Source organism: Mesoplodon densirostris, chromosome 7 (genome assembly GCF_025265405.1).
Source record: "Mesoplodon densirostris isolate mMesDen1 chromosome 7, mMesDen1 primary haplotype, whole genome shotgun sequence".
NCBI lineage: Eukaryota > Metazoa > Chordata > Mammalia > Artiodactyla > Ziphiidae > Mesoplodon > Mesoplodon densirostris.
In genome coordinates this window covers 95,228,437-95,255,112 of record NC_082667.1, presented here as the reverse complement: position 1 = coordinate 95,255,112, position 26,676 = coordinate 95,228,437, and the positions used below count along the sequence as shown (strand labels likewise).

The 26,676-nt window shown below is 37.1% G+C and overlaps 1 protein-coding gene across 1 annotated transcript; it reads right to left on the bottom strand.

Annotated features, from left to right (window-relative positions):
- Positions 1–374: 374 nt before the first annotated feature.
- On the bottom strand, positions 375–26,676 carry CFAP300 (cilia and flagella associated protein 300). Its single transcript, XM_060104975.1, has 7 exons — positions 26,567–26,676; positions 26,276–26,357; positions 16,323–16,398; positions 10,411–10,577; positions 7,453–7,625; positions 1,406–1,472; positions 375–503 (listed from the first exon to the last, which is right to left on the bottom strand). The coding sequence occupies exons 1-7, from the start codon at positions 26,674–26,676 to the stop codon at positions 375–377; spliced, it is 804 nt and encodes a 267-aa protein (XP_059960958.1).

The window sequence follows — 26,676 nt, the reverse complement described above, 5'->3', positions numbered from 1 at the left end:
TTCTGTCACAATTTCAATCCAGAATTAATTTGGTTCTAAAATAAAATAAACGGAAAATTGAGGACTCACTCGAATTTTAATGCAACAAATATGAACTAGATTTTTAGTTCTTTGTAACTTTCTGTAGAAATTCCATAACTGTATTGGTGTAGATTATTCTAGGGATGAAATTTGGTTCCCGTGTTAGTATTCCAGATAAATTTAAAGAAAGGCATCTTGGTATTTGATTTTTTTGCTCTAAGCAGGTTCTTTACATTTTACTTGAATTAACTTGCAAAGTAAATGTTTATCCATAAATCAGTATTAAAATTAAAAACTGGTAAATAAAAAATTGGTAATAAAAATTATCTAAATATAGATAATATGAAAAAACATTAAGACATTTCCCCCACGCCATAACAGTGGTATAAAACATGAACATGACGCAGGATAGGATCCACAATAAAGTAAGAAAATGTTTGTTCATGACTCTTTGTTGAAGGGTAGCACATACCAACAGAATCCTGAAAAAGAGAAACCTAAATTATTTAGTATACAACTACATTTAAATAATAATCAACATATTTAGCTATTATATATTTTGTGGTAAAATGTCACGAAACATATATCAAATCTTTGACCATAAGTTGGCAGTTAACTACTATTTTAAAATATTTGTGGGCAGCACAGTCTACTTACTATGCTAACAATACATATGTACTATGCAAACATGCATAATTCTTGACCTTAAGGATTTCATAGTCCAAAGTAAATTCTATCTTTGAAAAAAGTCCTAATATTGCAAAAATTTATTTTGCATTTTTCCTCTATCTTTGCTTTTTTCAGAACATGGTCTATACATACCATGCGGGCTGGGACTATGTTTCTTTTGTTTATCACTGGGCTCTAGTCCAGCACAGTAGCTGATACACAGTAGGTATTCAAAAAATAATTGTTAAATAAGTGAATACAGATACTTAGAAACTGCTTCATATGTATTAACAATCTTTTGTGTGATACTAAAATTCAAGTATCAGATTCTGTGATATAAAGACATTTATGTCATTCTTACTGATTTGCCCCAAAATTATTGTTTGACAGTCTAAAGAACTGTGTTCTACCTCATCTGAGCCACAGATTTAGCTCTAAAATAAGAAAGAACTATTATTAGACATGGATAACAGAAAAGAAGCCAGGGAAAAAAAGTTCATACTTTCTCCAAATAAAAGCATACCTTATCAACTTTTAATTTTAACAGAAAACTATTTAGTTTATGTTAACTATGTTCTGTATATACAGGTATACGTTCTGTTAGCTATTCCTCTCTGAGGCATAACATCGTCCTAGTTGCTATCTCCAGCTATTACAATCCTCTTAATAACAAATAATTAGATTGGTTGGTTGCACATTTCCCCTCAACACTTACATATGCTGTAACTTTAAAGATAGAAGAGGTAATCTGTATTTTCTTGGTTTGAGGATTCTTTCGAACACTAAAATAGGGAGGAAAAGGGAACATTTTAAAATATAACAAGCACTGGCATAATACATTTAAGATGTTGATCCCTTTTAGTATTCAGGTGTTCTTATCCATATATAACATGGAAATATAGAATACCCAATTAAGTAGTTTGAAAAGAATGGCATCTGTGGTTTCATCAAAGGATGGGGCAACGTTAAGTGAATTGAAATTGCAGAAAATTGAATTTTACGGTTAGAGGGTTTGAGGTCAGTTTGAGACTCAGATGATGAAAAGACTCCTAGGCCAGAGACAATTACTGGAAAAACAAGAATTGGTTAAAGTCAGCCTGAAGTGTAAACAGCCATAGGGGTAGATAAAAACATACTAAACTTAAAGAATTAAACAGGCTGAACATAAATGACAGTTCTGCCACTGATTTGTTATTTCACTTTAGGCAAGATTAACCTTTCTGAACCTCAATTTTCTCATATGCAGACTGGGTAGGATATGGTTCCCTTTAGGATTATATGAGAATTAGGTGGAGTAATGTATATGAAAACTATTTATTAAATTATTTATTACCAAATTATATTCTATTAAAATCACTTTCTCTCATAGCTCTCTTTCAGTTACTCTCCCCACAAAAGATAATCTGTAGCAATATATAGGGAGGAAGCAAACTGAGGATTGAGGAAATAAGCTACAGATATATATTTATATATTAATTCTTATATAAATATATACACATATTTATAATGCTTTACAATTTGCAAAATACCTTTATATACTTTACCTCATGTAAAGATCACATAACTCAGTGAGGTAGGCATGATTTTGCCAATTTTACAGACAATAGAAGTAGAGCAGTTAAATGATACATTTCAGACATTCCAACTAAAAGTGGTATTTCTGGGAATAGAATTTAGGTGATATAGAGTCCAGTTTTCTTTCCCTACACCTCACCTGTTTATCTTATACCTTTATCTTACACCTTTATCTTATACCTCTAAATTCATATACATCAAAGGTATTGTCCATGTGTTACACGTGTAGGTTACATTTAAAGGAAGATATCCCTCTTCTTCACTTTATCAGGTGAAAGTACTTCTTTCCCTTCACTACATATGTAAAGAAATGGGGAGAAAGAGAGAGGAGGAGGAAGAAGGGGGACTCTGTGGGAGGGTGCGCATGCATGTGTGTTTGAGCTTGTGCACCTGTTAGAGATGACCAGATGCAAGCCATTTCAGGGTTCAGGGTTCAAGATTCTTAGGCAGTTTTCAGCTTTAACACATTTCATTCAAATTTAAACCCAGGAATTATGCAATTAAATTGATTTCCATATATTTCTATAACATAAGTTGAGGTCATTTTCTTTTATTTCTTTAATGCGTAAGGTACACTGCTTGAAAGTTGGAGACTACATTTAAAATTTCATGCTTATCTAAGAGAAGACTATCACCACTACATATAAAACGTTTGCATACACCTGTATGACCACCCAGATCAAAATACAGAACATATCTATGGTTATATCTAATTTTAAATACTGATCTGGAGGTGGTTATATGGGTGTAAACATATATCAAAATTCACTGAACTTATGTACACTATGATTTGTTCAGTTTACTGTATGTAAATTACTCCTCAGTTTTTTAAAAAAAGAGCCCCTGTAAAAGTTTGTGCTTATCAAATAAACTTAGAGGAAATTTAGTATTTGATACTTCACATAGTAATCACTTAACACATACAAACACACACCATAGTTGTATTATTTTTAAAAAGAAACTACATTTGTACATTATTAGGAGTTGGTTCCTAATGGAAATAAATCATATTATTCCATGTTATTACCGCTGATCCTGTATTACTGTTACTTTAAAATATCTCTAAGAGGGCTTCCCAGGTGGCACAGTGGTTGAGAGTCCGTCTGTCGATGCAGGGGACACAGGTTCGTGCCCTGGTCCAGGAAGATCCCACATGCTGCAGAGCAGCTGGACCCGTGAGCCACGGCCACTGAGCCTGCGCGTCCGGAGCCTGTGCTCCACAAAGGAAGAGGCCACAACAGTGAGAGGCCCGCGTACCGCAAAAAAAAAAAAAAAAAAAAAAAAAAAAAATATATATATATATATATATATATATATATATATATATATATATATCTATATATCTAAGACAATTCGTCTAGTTTTTTATAGGTCAAGCAAAGTATATTATCACCTGTCCTATATCTCATAAGAAAAAAAGAAAAGGAAATGTGAAGTGATATGCATTTGTGTCCTAGGGTGTTCTACTAATAATTGCATTATATCACATTTTTGGCAGTCACTAATTCACTCTCCAGGTAACCATAGTTTTTAAGGATGCTGCAACATAATTTCCATGTAGTGCTTTTAAAAAGTATGCTTGTATTAATAGTTTAGAAATAGTGTAATGATTGGTTTCTTATCAATATCATTTGTGCTCATTTCTGAGGATCAGTCCCATATTGACTCTAAATGTTATGGTGTACAGACCATTCTAGCTAACTCTGCTCATTTTAAGACACAAGGACCCCACCGCTTAATTAGCAACTGAAGGTCATAATCAAAACCTCTCAGTACAAATCATAAAATCTGGGGCAGATATGTATTTTGGAGAACGTCTCCTAAAACTTTGACAAGAGCATGTGTTTAGTGTCTAAAGTAGGAAAGACACAGGCACCATTAGTAACTATAGAATTATTTTTGAGATGCAATGAAACAATTGATCATTTGCTCTCCAAGAAAATGGTTCTGAAGTACTGCCTATGCAATTTAAAGGGACCATAATCCTTGAAAATAAGGCATTTTCCAAAACATTTAAAAGATGTCTTTTATAGGACTTGTAATAATGGATGAGGGGGAAAATATCTTAAGAATGTTTTTACCTTTTTGTTTGAGTCAGAGACCCCTAAAATCAGGCTCTGTAATGTGCCCTCAATATCTACAAACATAAGGGATGGACGTCTTTGCTAGAATGAATCAGGGACAATGTTTACCTGCAAGTGCAGGTTAGATAATGTAAGGTAGCTACTGCATGTTTAATTAGAAAGATAGCAAACATTTTTCTAAAGCATGTAAAAAAAACACCCAAAACTCAAGTAAAGGAACAGGAAAAAACATCCGTCTTGGTTAAGTTAGCTTGTACAAATGACTTGATTAGATACATGGCTCAGAATTCTGAGAAATTACTGATGATACTTCAAGTTCCACTTGTGCTTCCTCTACTTATACACCCCTTGATAAATGCTATGTTGAACCAACCTGTATCTTTACCTTAACCAACTGACACAGCATCTGACCCAAATCAGCATGACTAATATTAGAAAAGACCCATGTAGTGCATATGATAAGCAAACCAACATAGCTCCTAAGGGATTTTGAGGTCATTTAACGCATTCAGTTGCTTTGTGTTGGCACCTAAGCCATCTCAAGCAAATATTTATTCTAATCATAATTTTCTATTGAAGTTGCTTTGGGAAGACAATTTCATATCCTCCCCTCATTCAGCAAAGAAATTCATAAGCATGCTTAACTTGGATCATCAAGAGAAATATTTAATGGGTCTCAGAGAAAAGTAATGTTGTAACTGGGCTGGTCTCCTTCCCAGTCTCCCCTAGAATGACAGACTTGTGATGCATCGCCCCTGAAATGGGAACAGACTGCTCCCCTCTTTGCTGGCCCTTGTGGACTTGACTCCATCAAGACGTCCCTGATTGCTCACACCCACACTGACAATTTCTTCTTTTGAACTTCCGGGGGTTTTATTACAGTATAAAGAGCTGTAAACATTTGCCTATAAATAACTGAACATTTGATTATATAAAAAACGTTTACTTATAAAAGATTTTAAACAATTACTTTACTATTATTTACTATGTTAACTTATAATTTCCTTAAGGTCAGAGACTGCCTGATGCCTCCTCTTGCACTCTTTAGTGCTTGGTCGAGTTCAGTGCCCAATGTTAACACTTGCTGGTTGCCTGATTAAGTGATTCCATGGACACAATTCTTATCCTTTCTGTAAGATGTCATGAATTTTGGATACTCATTTTATGAGTGGTCATTACTCTTTGAGTCATACTTTTTCTTAGCACCCAAAAAGTATAGAAGAGTATCACAAGTGAGAATTCAGGGAAGGGAATGTTGGAAAAAATAGCAGTTTCTTCAATGTTTAGGTTCTAAAGTTATTTCTATTTCAAATATCTCTAATAGAATCTCTTCCTCCACAGCACATAGTAGTGAGGAATTCCACAGGTTCATGTGGTTGATGAGGTGCAACACACTGTGGTGGCTGTGGTGTGTGTGTATGTGTGTATGTGTGTGTGTGTGTGTTTAGGGTACATCGAGGAGTATCTAGCGCGAGTGCTAGAAGCAGTCTTGTAAGTTTTCATGAGCTGCAAATGATAAGAACAGAATATGTTTGATGTAGGTATGTGCATGTTATTTCTGAAATTCTATTTTGATAATTTCTCTTCAAATAATCTTTATGTATTGACACAATAGCTTTTTCATAAAAATCAGAGACAGATTATAGAAATATTTTTCTGTTTTTAAAACTATATCAAAAATAAACTCAGTAGAATAACTGAATCATGCAGTTTGTTGCATAGCTGTATGACACATGTAATGGATATGAGAATTGAGGTGTTGAGGATGAGTAAAGTAACAATCAAGAGTTTGATGAGAATCTAATTCTGTTGTTTTCCTATTAAATTAAAATTGTGGGGCTTCCCTGATGGCACAGCGGTTAAGAATCTGCCTGCCAATGCAGGGGACACAGGTTCAAGCCCTGGTCCAGGAAGATCCTACATGCCTCGGAGCAACTAAGCCCACGCGCCACAACTACTGAGCCTGCGCTCTAGAGCCCGTGAGCCACGACTACTGAGCCTGCGTGCCGCAACTACTGAAGCCCGCGCACCTAGAGCCCGTGCTCCGCAACAAGAGAAGCCATCGCAATGAGAAGCCCGTGCACTGCAACAAAGAGTAGCCCCCAATTGCTGCAACTAGAGAAAGCCTGCACGCAGCAACGAAGACTCAACGCAGACAAGAATAAAATAAATAAATAAATTTAGGGCTTCCCTGGTGGCGCAGTGGTTGGGAGTCCGCCTGCCGATGCAGGGGACGCGGGTTTGGCCCCGGTCCGGGGGGGATCCCGCATGCCGTGGAGCAGCTGGGCCCGTGAGCCATGGCCGCTGAGCCTGCGCGTCCTGAGCCTGTGCTCCGCAACGGGAGAGGCCACAGCAGTGAGAGGCCCGCGTACCGCCAAAAAAAAAAAAAAAAAGTAAAATTGTGTAACTAAACTCTGGGAACCTTTGCTTTTACTTGTTCCTATCCCCTTTGCCTATAAAGATGATCCAATCTCTTCATCACTGAAAAACCCAACTAAAGAATGTTCACTCCAGTTAAAATAAAAGCATAAATAAAAGATTTGTAAAGTCTTTATCCTCAGTTGGTCTTCAAAAAAAAAAAAAAAAAAAAAAAAAAAAAGCCCTAGTGGAATACCTAAAACAAATTTAGGATTAATTTTGAAAAGATAAAGATTAACACTTAGGTGAAAATTCTTCTATCTCTTTAGAACAAAGGTAATAATTTTTTTTACTATTATATTCATCAGTATTAGTCAAGCAAGTTCAAACACCCTGAGGGAGCTCATGTCCCCTTGAGATTTAAAAGAAGGCCTAGGGACAAAAGGGAGACCTGGAAGAAGGCAGTTGCTAGGAAGGGATGGAGTGGGTGACAGGTCTGGATGAGAAAACAAGGACAAGAGGCAGCTGAGAGGACTGAGGACTAAAATAGGGTCAGGGAAATCTAGAAATTTTGTAGCCTGGAAGAGAATAAGGAGGCTCTGACGAGGGGGTCAGGGTGGTGCTATTTTTACTCACTTTGGTTGTTAATAGATCCACAAATAGTTGCTGGGTAATCCTACCAGAGTTAAACAAATAATTTGCTCTATTAACCAGAGATTTACATATTGTAATCTAGCAACATTACCTCACTAGATTCTTATAGATAAGCTTTGTTGTTTCCAGATATGGATTAAGCACATCTTCATATTGACAAAGGGCTCCACCAAGGCAAAGATGTTTGAAAAGACAAAACAGGAACTCTTCTCTATCTGCTTGGCTGAATACTTCATATTTTTCTGAGTCTTCCACTAGCAAAACCTATGTAAGATGATAAAATTCATCTCAATGTAACATAATTTGAGGTTCTAATTTTTATGTTTTCAAAAGTTCCAGTTTATATGTTTAAAAGTAATTTTAGACCTATTTTAAGAACCAATCCTGAAGCAGTGGAGAAAATGATCTGTGAGACCTGTGCTTATTGTCCCTCCATTCTATCATTTTATCAGGTACAGACAGTGAAAGGAATAAATCTAAACCTAAGCCTTCTCTTCTTCTGCTTTCTTTGTTCTAGTTTATATCTTTAGTAATCGTTTCAGTGCTACTGAAATTTTAGAGTTGAGTCACTGTGAATCTCATTTGGAAACAATGGGAGTATAAATAAATGGAGAAACTTCTCCATCCCATAAGGTCCATAGTCTTTGCTTCCATCAAGAGGCTAAACACAAATGGTCATTTTCTAAGCCCTTTCATAGTGTTTGGATTACTATTTTCCTTATGCCCACAGTTACACCATTTTGAACTATTCCGGTAGCTGGAGCCTCATAATCACCTCTTCTTCTATTCTTCTCTAATAATATCACCTGACACATCACCAAGCTACATGGATGTTTGCTCTCTTGAGACCTTGCTACCTCTTTCAGAAAATAGTTTGATTAGGTCTGATGTGGGGGATTTTCTTACACCATTGGGCATTATAGACAATTGCTTAATTTGTTGACTGTAGTGGACATGAACAGGTGATGAATGTATACTACAAAATATATCCCTTTTATTGAATTGCTTATAGCTCATTTACTTGAAAAAAGAATGTGAAATAGCTAATAATAAAATATTGATACAGTAAGATAAAAATAATAAAAGACAAAAGAATGTAACCAAGATATAAAGTGGGAAGAGAAAATAAAAACACATAAGGAACTCTACATGGAGAAAAGCTTTAAAACTTGTGCATAACATTTAACACTACCATACACTTAACACAAACAAAAATACACATAAGAAACTCTAGATGGAAAAAAGCTATAAAAATTGTGTATAACACTTAATGCTATCACATAGGTAAAGGAAGGATATATGAGTCATATAACAATCACTGTCTAGCAGTAAGAAGTACACTTTTTATTAGGAAAATTGATTAAACTTAACATTTTATTTACCTCAATCTCAAATGAAAATCATTACAAGGTCATTATATAAGAGGCATTAAAAAGCAGTAAACTCTATGGTGTTGTCTATATGTAGTTTACTTATAATGACTTGATGAAAGCTGAAGTTATATGTAGTAAAAGGTAAGAGGAAGTGGTCCACAGTTTATTGCTCTCTGTGTGGCACATATAAGACCTGTAACATCTCCTCTCCCTTCCTCCCTCTCTCTCTATAAGGAAATAATGTGATATTAAAACCCAAGTTTGCAGCCCTAAAGATCTGGCTTAATACAAGGGTGACAAAAGCCCTTAGGGATGAATAGTTTACACATTCCTTACACAAGGACTCATATATTGAATTGATTAGGCTGTGCAATTAAAACATTATAATTAAAAACATTTTTGGAGAGAATGTTAAAACAATATCATTTTATGTCTGATCTCCCTCTCTATTAACATACAGATCTGTTTAGTTGTGTAGCCCTCAGAGAGGAGATAGGCAATGGTTAATGAGTCCAACTTCTGAGCCGCAGTCAGGAAGGAGGCTATTATCAGAACTTAATTACACAGTGTGCCAACAGAATCTGTGTAGCTACACAATGGGAGGGCCCTTTCTAGTTCAGGCTAAAGCTAAAAGTTATTTATATTTTTTTCAGCCAGAAAGCTACCAAGTTAAAGCCCGCTCTGTTGCCACAGAGTGGCAAAGAACACAAGAGCAAAACATACAGGCAATTGGCAAAAAACACTGAGCCCCAGCACTTCCTGAATAGAGGTACTACTCATGGCAATAAATAAGCAGGAGGCAGTTTTGCAGGGTATTCTGTTGAAGAGCAAACCATATATGAAGAAACTGAAGCTTAGAGAGGTTAAGTATGACAGTTATTAAAGTGACAGAGCCTAGATTTGAACCTACGTCTATTTGATAGCCCTAATTTTTGACCTCTATGTAAATACTCTTTCTCATCAATTAAAATAATAATAATGATGATATTTCACTTTAACAGCATTTCATAAAATGCCTTCTCAACAATTTTAGGAAGAAGGTAGAATGGGCATTTTAATTTCCATATTGTACAGATAAGATCTTGAGGCTCAAGATATTGAATGACTTGCCTAAGGTTATTATTATCTTGTAAATAATAAATCAGGAATTAGGAAAATAATCCATGTCTTCTGATGCCAAGTTCAGTATGCCTCTCATTAAAACAAAAGTTAACTTAGTTAATCAAATGCCTTTTTGATCTCAGCAATGAGATTAAAAGATTATTTCCCTCCAGGGATGTTTTTAAATATTCATTTGATATGTTAAGAGAAAACATTGAAGAAAAATAATCATCAATTAAATAGGCCAGAGTTTCTTGACCTCAGCACTACTGACATTTTGGGCCAGATAACTTTGTTGTAGGGACTGTCCTGTGCATTGCATGATGCTTAGCAGCATCCCTGGCCTCTACCCATTAGATGTCAGTAGAAGCCCACTGAGAACTAATGAAATACACACATAAGCAAGTTGATAAGAAAAGTGTCATCCAAGAAGAAGCCTACCCGGGTAATGATTATTACTGATCATTATTCATTGATAAGAGGTATTTTATGGGTTTTAGGCAGGCAAAAGTTTTTGACATTAAGCATTTCCTGAAATGAAATTCTATTGTGAAAATTTTAAATTCTGTACTTACTTTTCGTAATTCATCAGAAATAAGGAAGGGATCACAAAAAGAATCTAAACATTTAACAATATGTCCATTCTCTCGTACAATATCTTCATCATATAACGGATTAAAAAATGACATTGAAAGCTGTGTGCAAGGAACGTTTATAGCTTCAATTTTTTTCACTTCAGTTCCTGAATAAAGAGATATAAAAATTAATTTAGTACTCTCAATTATTGCCAAAACAAATATCACTCTGCAGAGATTCTAAGAAGTAACCAAATACAACATATGGTTTGTTTGCTTGTTTGTTTTTTGCGGTACGCGGGCCTCTCACTGTTGTGGCCTCTTCCGTTGCAGAGCACAGGCTTCGGACGCTCAGGCTCAGCGGCCATGGCTCACTGGCCTAGCCGCTCCGTGGCGTGTGGGATCTTCCCAGACCGGGGCACGAACCCGTGTCCCTTGCTTCGGCAGGCAGACTCTCAACCACTGCGCCACCAGGGAAGCCCACAACATATGTTTTGATATATTTAAAAGACACATTAGTTTGGGGATTTTATTAAATTCTTATTTTGCAGGTTATTTTTATTAATTATTAAAAGTTTATAACAAAATTTCACCATTTCAGGCCGAGATGAAGGATATGTAAATTAGAAAATACTTGAAAATGAAAAATTTATTGTGTAGTAGGAGGTTCTTAGATCAGTTTTAATGTATATATCAGAATTGCCTATTAAACATAGAAACTGCTTCATATGATTTTGGATTTGTATTATGCTTAATGCTTTAAAATTCATATTACAAAAATTTTAATTAACATAAGTAAGGATGTTTCTAAAGTCACTGAGGGTATTTTGAAAATGTTTCTCTCCATTTAAAAATTTCTCCCTTGTGATCTCACTTATAGTGTTTATTACAAAAAAAAAAAAAGGTTTTCCAAATCAACGTAAATTTCAAACGAGGCCCTAATCAAGTTATTACGAGTGTTAGAGAAATTTGAAATCCTGGTGTTCTATTTTTCTCTTGTAGCTCTAATTCTTCCCACTTCCACACCAACACCACCCCCCCCCATTTATTTCCTCAATGTGTCTTTCAGGAATGGATTTTCTGTTACTAGAGGTTCTATTAAATTGCAAAAAGACATAAAGATTAAGGTGAATACTTTTATTATTGCCTCAGCGAGTCACTCAATCGGTTTCTCTCTTTTATGCACCTACATACGCACACACACTCACTCAGATATAAAGGGGTGGAGTTCTCCTTGTTCAAAGTTCTAGGATGATTGCAGACTTAGATATGGTGTGTCCTCTCCCCAATATATTTGCTGGATCTCTGACCTGAGAAGCAATTTGAGCTTGAGAAAGTAATGTTGGTGATTATTTGCACTTCCTCCCTCTGGCTGTTCACCCAGAGTCTTGCTAGGACCTGTTGCTCTCATTCTGATCCTGAGCTGGGCTAGTGTGGAGGCAAGAAGAATGCCTGGAGCCAAGAACTGTGCATGCCTCAGTTATTTCAAAAGATATGCTGCTAAGAAAAGCTCCTTTTGTTCTAGAAGCAAAATCCTTCGGGGGATTAAAGTAAAATGAAGACCCTAGAAAATGACAGAGTAGGTCTGAGTAATATTGGAAGACCAAAGAACAAGAGCAGTATAAAGCCAGGCAATTTTCAAAGATGGGTTGGTGGCCATAGGGTGAGGGACTGACATTGGGCAACATGCCATTTTAATAAATCTACCCTAGGTCTGATTTGGGGAGTGGCAGGAGGGTGTGGATGGTGAGAGAAGGTAATTGAATTTAAACCACTTAATCTGAAACATAGAAACAGAACTTTCTATGGACTGAATTGTGTCCCTCCAAAATTCATATGTTAAAGCCCTAACCCCCAAAGTGATGGTATTTTGAGATGGAGCCTTTGGGGAAGTAATTAGGGTTAGATGAGGTCATGGGTGGGGTTAGGAGGACTTCAACATATGAATTTTGAAGGGACACAATCTAGTCCACAGCCTTCTGCCCCTGGACCCCCAAATTCATGTCCTTCTCACATGAAAAATACATTGATTCTATCCCAACAGCCCCAAAAGTCTTAACTCATTCCAGCATCAACCCTAAAGTCTAAAGTCCAAAGTCTCATCTAAATATCATCTAAATCAGATATGGGTGAGAGTTGAGGTACAATTCATCCTGAGGCAAAATTCCTCTCCAGCTAAGAACCTGCAAAACAAGACAAGTTACATGCTTCCAAAATACAGTGGTGAGATAGGCATAGGATAGACGTTTACATTCCAAAAGGGAGAAATAGGAAAGAAGATAGGGGTGATGGTCCCAAGCAAGCCTAGAACTTGGCAAGGCAAATTCCATTAGACTTTAAGCCTCAAGAATAATCCTCTTTGGTTCAATGTTCTGCTTTCCATACCTACTGGGGCAGCTTTTCCCCCAAGGAAGTGTGCTGTTGAAACTGAGGGGGTGACCCTGACGATCTCTGAATTGCCTTCTCAGTCCTTCTTCTCTTTTCTTGAAGAATAGCACATGCTTACAGCTGAGTGGCTCCATGGTCTAGCCCTGTAGGATCTAAAAAGTCTGATAGCCTTCATTTTGTCTCATTTTTTTCTGTCCCCTTTAGTTCAAGCTGGCAGTATCTTTGCTGGTACAATCCCATCTCTATTTCTGGCTTCTGCTGAAATGGCTGATTAAGCCCATGAGTTGCACCCATGATCTCTTTATCAAATGGTTGCTCAAGGACACATTTAGTGTCCTCTTCAGAACAAGGTTTCTCATTTTCTGCAATATGGATATGCTGAGAATTTTCCAAATGTTCAAGTTCTGGTTCCGTTCCACTTAACAATTCCTTCTTCAATTCATCTCTCTCCTTCCATATTTTACTATAACCATTCAGGAGGAAACAAGCCACTCTATCAATACTTTGCTTAGAAGTCTCCTCAGCAAATATTAATTTTATCACTTACAAGTTCTATTTTCCACAAAAACACTAGAACACAGTTCAGCCAAGTTCTCTGCCATTTTATAACAAGGATTGCTTTCCTTCCAGTTTTGAATGCCATGTTCCTCATTTCCGTCTGAGACCTCACTAGAATCAACCTTAACAACCATATTCTAGCATGCACCTCAAGACTTTTACAGACTATAACCATTACACAATTTCAATGCTACTTCCACATTTTTAGGTATTTTTACAGAAGCACTCTGCTTGGTACCAAAATTTGTATTAGTCTGCTTGGGCTGCTATCACAAAATACTGTAGACTGGGTAGTTTAAACAACAGACATTTATTTTTCCACAGTTCTATAGGGTGGGAAGTCTAAAATCAAGATGTCAGCTGATTTAGTTCCTGGTGAGGACTCTCTTCCTGGCTTGCAAACGGCTGCCTTCTAGCTGTGTCCACATGTGACAGACTCTTATAAGAACACTAATCCCATCATGAGGGCCTCTCAAGACCTTATCTAGGGCTTCCCTGGTGGCTCAGTGGTTGGGAGTCCGCCTGCCGATGCAGGGGACACGGGTTTGTGCCCCCGTCCGGGAAGATCCCACATGCTGCGGAGTGGCTGGGCCCGTGAGCCATGGCCGCTGAGCCTGCACGTCCAGAGCCTGTGCTCCGCAAAGGGAGAGGCCACAGCAGTGAGAGGCCCGCGTACCGCAAAAAAAAAAAAAAAAAAAAAAAAAAGACCTTATCTAAACCTGAAATCTCCCAAAGACCTCGTCTCCAAATACCATCACATCAGGAGTTAAGGCTTCAATATAAGACCTTGGGAGGGGACACAATCCAGTGCATAGCACACACTCTCTGTTATGTAGAAATTTGGTTAAATTATGTCTCCAGCATTTATAAGTTTTACAATGCATCACGAAGATCACACAGAAAGTTAAGAATGTATTGCTTTTCCCCCTCAATACTAGCATTACAATACACTGGATAGCTCCTTTTTACTTAGTGTCCAAGTCGGTGCTTTTCTGGAAACCCCGTTAATGTGGAAGTGACAGAGGCAAGATGAGTTCTAGAGCCTGGATTTGAATCTCAACTCCACCTGGCCAGCTATGTAAAACTGCACAAGTTACTTAGCTCATGCCTCTGACCCCTCATTTTTGAAATAGGGATATACAATAATACCTCTCTCAGAGTTGTTTTGAGAATTAAAGGAGGTAAATGTGCATAATGCCCTTAGCTCAGCACATAGGAAGCACCCATTACACGTCAGCCAAAGAAGGGCATAGTATGTCTAAAAGAAGGGGGCCGTGGCAGCTGGCTGAGAGGATAAATCAGCACCAGCAATTGGCAATGTAGGTAGTGTAGCCAGTAGTGAAGGAGATTCCATCATCACTCTCTTTAAACCTGGTTCACTTGCTTGAAAAATGTCTTTTCTCTCATTAAACAAAAGCTATTTCTTATGCTTATAAAGGCCCCCAGAGTAAAATTAGAGAGAAGATGGCCAATATATGAGAAAAAGAAGAAGAAAAGCAAATAGGAGGAGATAAAAACAAGTTAGTGTTAAGAGTACAAGCAATCCACTAGAAACTTCTGTTTCTGAAATGGAGTGCTACCTCGTCTTCTATTTTTCAGAGTACTTCTAATTGATTCTGTCAAGTACATGTGGAATTTTAGAACCTTTCTTTTTGCAGTGCCTTTTACAATAATTAGAAAAAAGTCAGTGCTGTTTTGTGAAGTATGTACCAAAATGGGGGAAGGTAGAATGCCTATTTCAATGAACGTTATCTTTTGTAATCAGTTTACTGAAGTTACTGTAAACATGGTTTGTAAACACTATGATACATGACTCTGATTATTTCCTTTTGAAGATTTGGAAATGGTAAATATATTTGCTTAGGTACTCAGTTTAACTTTGTAAGTAGTCTGAAGATCACACTGTACTAACTTTTTGTTCTATAAATTTTGCAGTGGTCTTTAGCCAAAAGCAATAAAATTTGACCTACTAAGTCCAACTTCATGAACTGTTTGTAAACTTGTGCTTGACTAACACTTTATGAAAAGTTATTTTTGTGTAAGGCCACTAGAGTTCCATGAAAATACGTTGCAAGAATTTACCAAAACAACCCCATCTAATTTAAAATCAACTTACATTTTCTTCAGCACATATTCACATTACCAACCAGATTCTCCTTCTAATTGGAATGATAATTTATTCTATTGTTAAGAGGGCTCAACCTAAATTTGCAAATACAGTGTTCACGTTTCTGTTTTCAAAATGGTCCTCTGTTAACTCTCTAATTTATTCCTTGACCTGAGAGATATTTAAGAGATTTGAGTGTTATTAAGTGTTTAAATGTTTGGGTAATTTTCTTTAAAGATTTCTAGCTGTGTTTCAATGTACTATGAAAATATTATCTATATGAAGTTCTCCTTTTGAGAATTTAAGACTCTCTCCTCCATGATTTAATATATTATTTTTAAAGACTGTTCCATGGTGGCTGCCAGAAATCCATTCCCCTGACCCAACTGAGATTTTACCCATGCATCCGCACATCCGTGGAATCTTACCTGACCCTTTCCCACTGGGTAGAATTGACCACTCCCCTCCTTTTTCTCCCATTGTTATGTTAGCACCTGTGATACATTATTGCACATATTTTAAAATATATCAGTGAGTTCCTTGAGTACACGTTTTCTCTTACTCACCTTTATGTTCCCTGCATCTGTCAGAGTCCATGAAAGGTGCACAATAAATACTTTCCAAACAAATGTAAAGAGTGAAAAGTTGCTCTTAGGTGTTAAGCCAGGATAGCATCAGTGGACTACCAGGAGAAAGATGCAGGGCAGGCCTGGCACAGTTGATAATATATGACTTTGATGTTGTCAAGAAAATGAGTCATTATTCACAATTTATATTTTAATAATGAAAATTCCTGAGGTAAAATTTTGTTATAATAGTAAAATAGTAATCTGAAGAGGTGAAAATAAATTTTGTTTACCTAATGTAATCCACTGTCCAGAAGAATCTGAAAGTAACTTCAAATTGGGAATAACATTTGGATCTTTAAAAAAAGCCTGAAATACAAATTTGAGGGGAACAAGTTAGATATATTATTATAAACAGTAATAAGAATTAACTTCTTAAATAACTACAGTAAAATCTCATTTAATTTAAATTGGGGAAGGATAATTTTAAATTGCTAAAATGTCTTAAGCAATAAATGTTTCATAAAGAAATGAAGTTCTGTTACCTTCAAGTTGGAACAGTATGAACAATACTGTTATGTCCAAGTAGATACCTTTGGGACTAATTTAATAAATAGAAAGTAATGATTTACAGTGAAAAGTAAGAGGTTATATAATGTTTGAAAATTTTGTTTTCTTTCAACCTTGTTCTCCCAATTAACTGATGTAAGTAATCACTGCTTCCACTCTCCCCAACTAAATCTAAATCTAAATGTAATTGTCAATTTAATTCTATCCAAGGGGCACATAGAAAAGTGATAAATTTCACTTCTTAAAAAATGAAAATTTTCTGTATGGCAAAAGAAAGAAAAGTAGCCAAGAGTTTTATGTCTAGGCACCAGCAGTTGACTCTGGCTGAAAAGATCTGAAGAGAAACTTATTAAAAGTATCTTAGGCAGTCTACATAATTATCAGGAGATGTAGAGAATCAGGCTAAGTGCTGGGCCCTCAGAATAACACAAAATCATATGTAGAACTGCCCTGATGAGGAAATAGTCATCCTTGCTATAGTCCCATCAAGCACTAAAAAGAGCTACCATGATCCTTTCCTCACCAAGGCTACTGTTCCAGGACTGCCCTAACTGAAAGCTGGATGCCTTTGCCACCACCTTTGCCATAAAAATTCAGGATTCTGTGCGTACCTCTTTCCTTAAGGTTGCTCACTTTTCAAAAACTGGTTTTGCATTGATAAATCTGGTTGGTAGCTCTAGATCCCAGATTTGTGCTCTGAATGCAAAAGGGGCAAGTATTACACAGTGAAGGAAACCATCAACAAAATGAAAAGGCAACCTACTGAACAGGGAAAATATTTGCAAATCATATATTTGATAAGGGGTTAATATCCGAAGTACATAAGGAACTCATACAGATCAATAACAACAACAACAAAACTCCTAAAAATCTGTTTAAAAAATGGGCAGAGAATCTGAATAGATATTTTTCCAAAGAAGACAAACAGATGGTCAACAGGCACATGAAAAGATGCTCAACACTAATATCAGGGAAATGCAAATCAAAACCACAATGAGGTATCACTTCACACCTGTTAGAATAGCTATCAACAAAAAGACAAGAAATAACAAGTGTTGGCAAGGATGTGAAGAAAAGGGAACCCTCGTGCACTGTTGGTGGGAATGTGAATTTGTGCAGCTACAATGGAAAACAGTATGGAGGTTCCTCAAAAAATAAAAAAATAGAACTATCATATTATCCAGCAACTCCACTTCTGAGTATTTATCCAAAGAAAATAAAAACTCTAATTCAAAAAGCTATATGGACTTCCCTGGCAGTCTAGTGGTTAAGACTTCACCTTCCAATGCAGGGGGTGTGGGTTCGATCCCTGGTCGGGGAACTAAGATACCACATGCTTCGGGGCCAAAAAACCAAAACATAAAACAGAAGCAATATGGTAACAAATTCAATAAAGACTTTAAAAATGGTCCACATCAAAAAAGCTATATGCATCCCTATTTCATTGCAGCATTATTTACAATAGCCAAGATATGGAAACAACCTAAATGACCTAAATGTCCATAGATGAATGAATGGATAAAGAAGTTGTGGTGTGCACACACACACACACACACACACACACACACTGGAATACTACTCAGTCATAAAAAGAGTGAAATCTTGTCATTTGCAACAACATAGATGGACCTTGAGGGTATTATGTTAAATGAAGTGTCAGACAGAGAAAGACAAATACTCCATCATTTCACTTATATGTGGAATTTAAAAAAACAGAACAAACCAAACCAAACAAATAGATACAGAAAGCACACCGGTTGCTGCCAGAGAGAAGGGCTGGGAGGCGAATGAAATGGGTAAAGGGGTTGAAGAGGTACAAACTTTCAGTTACAAAATAAATAAGTTATAGGTATGTAATGGGCAGCATGGTGATTATAATTAATAATACTGTACTGCATATTTGAAAGTTGCTAAGAGAATAAAATTTAAAAGTTCTCATCACAAGAAATTTTGTAACTCTCTATGGTGACAGATGATAACTAGACTTACTGTGGCGATCATTTCGCAGTACATACTAATATCAAATCATTATGTTGTATAACTGAAACTAATATAATATCATGTCAATTATATCTAAAAACAGGCAAGTGTTTCGGATTCCACTTCAAACTTCCTAAAAAATGAAAGGTGGAAATCACTCCAAATCACATGTATGTTCAAGAAGTGTTGGTCAGTCAGAAAACATAATGATGTCCATGATGAGTAGTAAAGAAAAAAAAAACACAATAGACTGGGAGGAAATATTTGCAACAAATATGATTTTAAAGGTGGGGGAGGGGGCTTCCCTGGTGGCACAGTGGTTAAGAATCCGCCTGCCAATGCAGGGGACGCGGGTTCAAACCCTGGTCTGGGAAGATCCCACATGCCGTGAAGCAACTCAGCCCGTGCGCCACAACTACTGAGCCTGCGCTCTAGAGCCCACGTGCCACAACTACTGAAGCCCGCGTGCCTAGAGCCCGTGCTCTGCAACAAGAGAAACCACCACAATGAGAAGCCAGCGCACCACAACAAAGAGTAGCCCCCGCTTGCCACAACTAGAGAAAGCCCCCGCAGCAACGAAGACCCAACGCAGCCAAAAATAAATATATTAATTAAAAAAAAAAGGTGGGGGAGGATGACATCAATGGCTTAAAAAAAGCCCAATATTTATAAGAAAAACTGACAGCCTGATTTAAACATAGCCAAAGGATACAAAAAGTCATGTAAAAATTACAAATAGCCAATAAACTTATGAAAAGATGCTCAACTTCAAGAGCAGTGAGAGAAATGAAAATAAAAACCAGAAGATACCATTTTTACTCATTATATTGGTAAGATTTTAAAAGACTAGTAACAGACTTCCCTGGTGGTCAGGTGGTTAAGACTCTGTGCTTCCACTGCAGGGGACACGGGTTTGATCCCTGGTTGGGGAACTAAGATCCCACATGCTGCACAGTGCGGCCAAAAAGATTATAAAAAAATAAAAAGACTTTTGGTCAGAGTACCAGAAGATATGCACTCTTACATACTGCTGGTGGAAGTGTGAATTTTTACCACCTTTGGGGAAGTATTGGATACTATCTTGAACTTTAAAAACATGTATAGCTTATGAACCAAGAAATTCCACTTTTAGGTATGTGTCATATAAAAATGAAACCACCAATAGTTAAGATTTATGTGCAAGGAATTTTTTTTAGTAGTATTGTTTGTGGTGTCAAAACCTGGAAACTTCAGTGCCTATCAGTAGAATGATTGAATAAAATGGCTGAATAATAATAAAATAAAAGTGGTTGAACACAGTATATCTATACTAGATGGTATGCAGTTATTGAAAAGAAAGTATTAGAAGAGAATGTAAGCTCCAAATACTTTTTTTCTTATTCACTGCTATATCCCCAGGGCCTGGCATTTAGCAGTTACTCAATAAACATTTACTGTATTGAAGTTGAAGGAAAGCCGTAAGTATTTTGAGTAAAAAGAGTGGTTTAAAAGTAATACGTTTGAAAAAACAAAACAAAATAAAACCTATTTATATGAACATAAACAAAAGTATGGAAGAATATATACCAAACATTAACAAGTCACCTAAGAAGTGGTGGTTGTGTAGGCTTGTGGGAAGAGAGGGGTTGAGAGGGCTGGATTTGATACAGAAAGATTGTTGACTCTCTGTTCTTTGTTATTTAGATTGTTGCAGTAAATATTTATCTTATTCTGACACTCCCTTTAAGCTGCCACTCTCTTTTCCTAAATAGCTTCTTGAAAGAGGAGTCTATCTTGTTTCACTTCTCTGTCTACCAGTTACTCTTGCTCCCATCACTCAATTGAAAGTACACTTGACATCACAATTCCAAAAATCAAATGGACGCAGTCCCTGCTCTCATAGAGTTTACAGACTAAAATGGAAGATATTAAGTAACACGCTATGAGTGTTATGAAGAAATGCAGGGTGCTATAATGCAAGTATGTAACACGCAGATCTACTCTAATGGTTTTGGGAAGAAAGGTTAATGCAGAAAGAACATTTAGGTTTAGATCTAAAAGGTGAGTAGGGGTCAGCTGGGCAAAAGGTATACTGGTAAATTCTTAACAACTGATACCCCTTCCTCCCTGCCAAAAGCCCTGATTTGTAGCACTTGCTGATTTCCAGGGTGGATTTCAAGTTGCCAAAAGCTTAACAACCAGCAAAGCTTCCTGAAGATTTAGCAGTTAGGCTGTCCTGAGCTGGCTCCAGCATGACACTGGCAAGACTATTTTTCAAGATGGAGAAAATGTCAAGTCTGTAAGGGGAGAACGGAGGGGACTTCCCATTGAAGACAAATAATGAGGTTCAGTGTGACCAGAGTTGATGGGCCGATGGTCTGATGAGGTTGGGGAGTTAAATAGGACCTTGTAGGTCAAGTCAAAAATTTTTATCTTAATCTAATATTGATCTAGATTGATCAGTATTTTGAGCTTAAGGGCAGTTGGAAGACCCTGAAGAGATGTAAACAGAGGAAAGATGTGATTAGAGTCATATTTTTAAAAGCTCATTCCTGCTGCAGTGTGGAGATGAATTGAGGGGCTGTAAAGAGACTGATTAGGAGGGATGGTACTACTGTAATCCAGAAAGGTCTGATGTTCACATGAGAATGCTATCATGTCAAAATGATAGCAAGTGGGAGGGAGAGAAGTGGATGGATTCAATGAATATTTAGAAGGGACAAAGGGAGAAGGAGGAATCAAAGATGACTCTTAGAATTTTTGCATGAATAATAAGGCAGAATGAATGTCGTTTAATGAGAGGCAAAAGTGGAGAGGACCAGGTATGTGGGTGAAAATTCATTCAACAGATATTTGTGAATGTCTACATTATGCCAAGCAAGACAAAGTCTCTGTTCTCATGTCTCCACATTCTAATGGTGGAGGTTAAAGGTAAACAATTTACAGGTATCATATATGCCCAATTACAAAAGTCTTCCCCAAAATTATTCTTCAGAAAAAAGGGAAGTTGCCTTATAACTTTAAAAAGTCAAGTAAAGAATGTTTGTGCAATTATTTTAATTTATATAATACACATCTTGAAAAGATACACATATGCTGGAATTAACCCCAATTAATACTTGTTTTGAATGCTTTTTAGAGGGCTTCTGAAGAATCAGCAAAAGGGAGAATTTAATTCAGGTTTGTAATTATCCCTGGGGGGTATCCACTTACAATTACATTTTAAATGTCATAATGAAAGGAAGTAGGTTAAGTGGCCTGCAGTGAATTGGCCTGGAGCCAATGGAAATAAGTCTTCATAAAGGCCCCTCAAAGCAACAGTTGTTGTTATTGAAATAAAAATTATATACCTGAAGAATGAACTTTTTTAAAGAAAACAAAAAACCCTGCCCTAATGTGTACAAATGGTATTTTGGGTTATAGAATTTCTAGTGAGACATTAGAAGGGATTCTCTGAATCTCAGATAGCTTTAGGAAAGCTGATATCCTTTGGAAAAATATTTGATTCACAAACTACTTCCAGTGATAACAAAGATACTGATGTCAAATGCATGTGAAGATTTGCATAAATTTGTTTCATAAAATGTGAGGGTAGAAACTTATTTCTAAACTAATATTTTATATAATACAGTTTAAATGTATGTTTATTATATGTCACACATATGAAATATAAGTAGATGTTTGACTTTATCATCTATCTGGCAGACTGCTGATTTCTGATCCAATATCAAATCTCTCCTTCTTCCTTAAGGAATCCCAAGTTTATTTGGGACAGCCATGTGCTCAGCTAAACATTTGCAGTTCCTAGCAGTCTCTGTGGTATGTGGTCCTGAGATGTAAGCAGAGTCTGGTCATGAGATATAATGTGTTGTGCGGATCTTCAGAAAACTCTGTAAATTAAGGAGCTCCCTTGCAGGACATATGGAAGGTTCCTGTCATTATCCCTAGTCCAGGGTGAGGATGCCAACACTACATACTAAGCCCAGAGCTCTCTCTTGAGACTCAAAGTGAGATAATATATTGAACTATCTAGGATATTGCCACTTGTATGCACCTCAAATTTAGCATGCCTGAAACTGAATTCATTTTCATTATATATTCTTTTCCACTTTCTGTGTATTTAAATCTGCCACTCTAACCAACCAAATCAAAAACTTGGTCATCCTACATGTTGCCCTTTGCCTAACTCTCAATTATCTTATCAGTCCTTGAGTACTACGTTTCTCATAAACGTCTCTCCAGGCCAACCCGGTGCCCCTGTTTTAATTCAGGGTATCACCATATACTGTCTGGAGGATAACAGTTTCCAATTTGTTCTCACTGCTTCCAGACTCAGTCCTAACAATCTACCTTCCATACTTCTGCCAGGTGATCTCAGTACTTTAAATTTTACTGTCTTGCTGAAAACCTTTCAGCAACTCCTCAGCAGCTAGATAAAGCCTAAACTCCTTTGTATGGCACATAAAGTCTTATACAATATCGTCCCACCCATCTGTCTAAAATAATCCCACTTTGTCTACCTGACAAACTCCTACTCATCTTTCAGGCCCTAGCTCAAGTGCCCTGTCTTTTGGAAACCCTCCTTTAACCACCTCAGTCAAAAATGACCACTTTCTCTTTTGTGTCACTACCGTACCTTGTGCATGTTATGTTTTATATCACTTCTCATTCTGCAATGCAATTTTTGGTCTGTTTCCTTCTCTTTAACTGTGTATTGTTCATCTGTACAGACTTAGGAACTAAAGAAATATTTGCTGGATGAATATTTCCTTCCTTCCTTCTATCCACTTACTACCTCACACATAAACTTTTGGAACATAATTTGTTTTTAAATTGAAAGGGAAAATTCATAATCTGGAATTCTAGTTTAAGCAGTACCCTTTGTTCAGTTATAGTTTTTGTAGTAGAAATGACATGGAAGTTGGAGTCAAAGGCCTGGGTTTTGCCATTTGCTGGGCAAGCTTGCACAAATTATTTAACCATTCTGAGCTTCAGTTTCCTCAGCTGTAAAACGGGGGTCAAAACACCAAATTTACCAGATTGTTGTAAAGATTAGTGATAAATGGATAAAAAGTGCTGAAAGCTAAATCTGGCACACAGGAGTCACTACTGCTTTGGGAAAACACTTTGTAAAGTAGTATACAAATGTTAATAACAATAACAGCACTTATTATGAGCCAGGCATTTTGCTAAATATTTTATATAATTCATTTAATCTTCAAAATAATCCCATCAGATATTCAGCATTATTTTCATTTTCAAAAAGACACGCACTGTGACCATTTTGCAGAAAAGTAAACAGAGGCTGAAGAAGGTTAAGTAACTTGCCCAATGTCATAGAGCCAGTAAGTGGCAAGAGTTGGAATTTGAACAGAGACAGCTTAACTTGAGGCCAAATGAGCAGGGGATCCAGGTTTTGTAGGGCTCTAAGCATAAACGATTTTAGGGACTCTAAGAATACAAAACATCTACTTTTGAAAAACTCCAAAAACATGTGAACATACTGCTGGAGTATCTCCGAGTTCCTTGGAAGGGGATTCTCTAAGTGAGGGGCCCTGAAGATTCATTAGCTTCAAGGTAAATCTCCTTCTGGGCCATGCTCTTAGCCATAGTGCTTTATTTCCTTCAAATTAGTTACATGAGTAAAAATAATGATTGTATGAATACAGTTCTTTAAATTGAAATATGGGAATAATACTGTCTACCTCACAGGAAAAAAATAGGATAAATAAACATGAAGATATTGAAAATTAGTTTGAAAACAATTGCCTGCTATTAGGAAATTTGTTGTGCTTTATGGATGAATTTTGATTTTGTTGAAGAACTTTGTGTCTATTGAACAACCCAAATTAATTCTACACCCTTCTCTATGAAATTTTTCTGATACCAATGACCCTCCAATTGAGTGATCTTTTTTTTTCCTTGTGCCTAGGGCACCTTATAAATCCTCCAGTATAGCAATTATTTTGTCTTGTAGAGAATTCTTTACATTTCTAGCTTCCAAAACTGTACACATCACTTACAAGCTGGGATCAGGTCTCTTCATCTTTTTAATACCTCCCAGCAGGGATACAGTAAGTATCCAACAAATATTTATTGAGTAAATGGCTTATATTAAAAATTGTACAGCACTCTAAAATTCAGCAAATTAAAGTCCTGATCATCTCCTTCTAAAAAAATATTAATTTGAGAGCCAGTACTGGCATAAATGAAAAATATTAAAAACTATACAAATTTTACCATGAATATTTGAGAAATGTCATTAATGCCACCATCAGTGGCATATTATATTAACATTATAACACTAACTTAGGTAAAGGGAAATAGACATTTAACCAATTTACCCTCTGTTCAGGGTTGAAGAGTATTCCACCCTCAACCCTCTACCCAAAATTCATGTCCTTCTTGGAACCTCAGAAAGCGACCTTAGTTGGAAACAGGGTTGTTGCAGATAAAATTAGTTAAAATCAGGTTATACTGGAGTAGGGTGGGCTCTTAATTCGATATGACTGGTGTTGTTATAAAAAGAGAAGAGACACAGTCATGGACACATGATGAGAGAGAGCTACGTGACTTTGACAGAGGTAGAGATTCAAGTTCTGCAGCTGCAAGCCAAAGAGTGCCAAGGACTGCTGGCAACCAAGAGAAGCTAGGAAGAGGTAAGGAAGGATTTGTCCCTATAGATTTCAGAGAGAGCATAACCCTGCTGACACCCTAATTTTGGACTTCTAGCCTCCAAAACTGTAAGACAATACATTTCTGTTGTTTTAAGCCACTCAGTTTGTGGTACTTTGCTATAGCAGCCCTGGGAAACTAATTTCCCTCACGGTAAATATTTCGGTTTCTTAACTAGGCTAATATTTTCTTCACTGCACTATCATTCTGTATGAGATGATCTGATTTTTTTATTTGTTGGCAGTCTTGCCACGGGTCTGTAAGATCCTTGAAAGCCAGGCTCCTGTCTGTCTTGTTCCTTCTAGCAACCCCACCACTTGACAGAATTCCTAGCACATGGTAGCTCTCGGGAAGTGTTTGTGAATGAGTAAATAAACTATGCCAACTATGCTACAGTCAATGCCTGAAGGGCATGAATGGCAAAAATAATATCACAAACCATAACAGTATTTTCCATTTAATTGAGGATTAAAAAACTTCAGGATTTTAAATAATGTGAATGAAATTTAACAAACACACCAGAATTTGCACCTTCAAATGAGTTTTTCCCTTTTCAAAGCAGCTACCTCTACCAGCTAAAGACTTATTCCAATAACTCTGCCACTGTTTAAGACTTTTTCTGGAATTCTTCATTGGAACTGCTAATAGCGCCTGTACTCACAGGGTAGACTTGATTTCGAGAAACAACCAAAAGTAATTTGAAGCTAACAACCCTAGTAAATAAAGCTGCTGATAAATAAAGGCTGGATAATATTTAAAAATGAGGTGTACCTACTAAAAGAGAGACCCAATTTTCTAGCAAGAGACTGACTTTTCAAAATGGAAAAGTTCTATACGGCAGGATACTGAAGATGAGCTAATTTATGGTGATACGAAATGTAAAAGTTCCTCTTAAAACTGATCATTTGAATCTTTTTATTATTCTCAAACTCCAAGAAAACGACGTCACTAAGTAATGGCGTCTTCACAAGAATTTATGCCGAAGTGGGAAAAAGTGTAAAATCAGCAGTGGTCCAAGGAACTCTCCAACCCCCATACCAACCATAACGAAATCATCCTTCCGATAAACCTGAAACGTCTGGTCAAACCCGAACGCCTGCGCCTTGATTCTACCCAGCATGGACCTGGGGCAGAGAAGAGAAAAACAGTCAACTTGGGGTAGCATCCTCTGGGGGAGCACATTCAGCCCGTCCCACCCACGGAGTCCGCCCCTCGCCCCTGTTACTGCTGCCTCCCGGTTTCACTCAGGAAGGGGCCGCCTCGCCGCCCAACCCGCGTCTCCGCAGGCGCGAAGACCGAGGGGCTCTTCTCTTCCTGCCCCTCGGCCTCTCACCACTGGCGGAGCCGGCTGGTGGTCTCCGGAGTGCTCAGAGACTGGAAGGTTTTCTGAGGCAGGAATCTGAAGTAGTAGCCGCCAAAAGACCCCAGCTCCCCAGCCGCCAT

Excerpts from the sequence above, each read along its gene's own strand:
- CFAP300 (XM_060104975.1), bottom strand. The coding sequence starts at position 26,676 with ATGGCGGCTGGGGAGCTGGGGTCTTTTGGCGGCTACTACTTCAGATTC. Across the intron at positions 26,358-26,566 it reads ACCAGCCGGCTCCGCCAGTG|GTCCATGCTGGGTAGAATCA; the intron begins GTGAGAGGCCGA and ends TCTCTGCCCCAG. Across the intron at positions 504-1,405 it reads TCTTTAAAGTTACAGCATAT|GATTCTGTTGGTATGTGCTA; the intron begins GTAAGTGTTGAG and ends TCTCTTTTTCAG.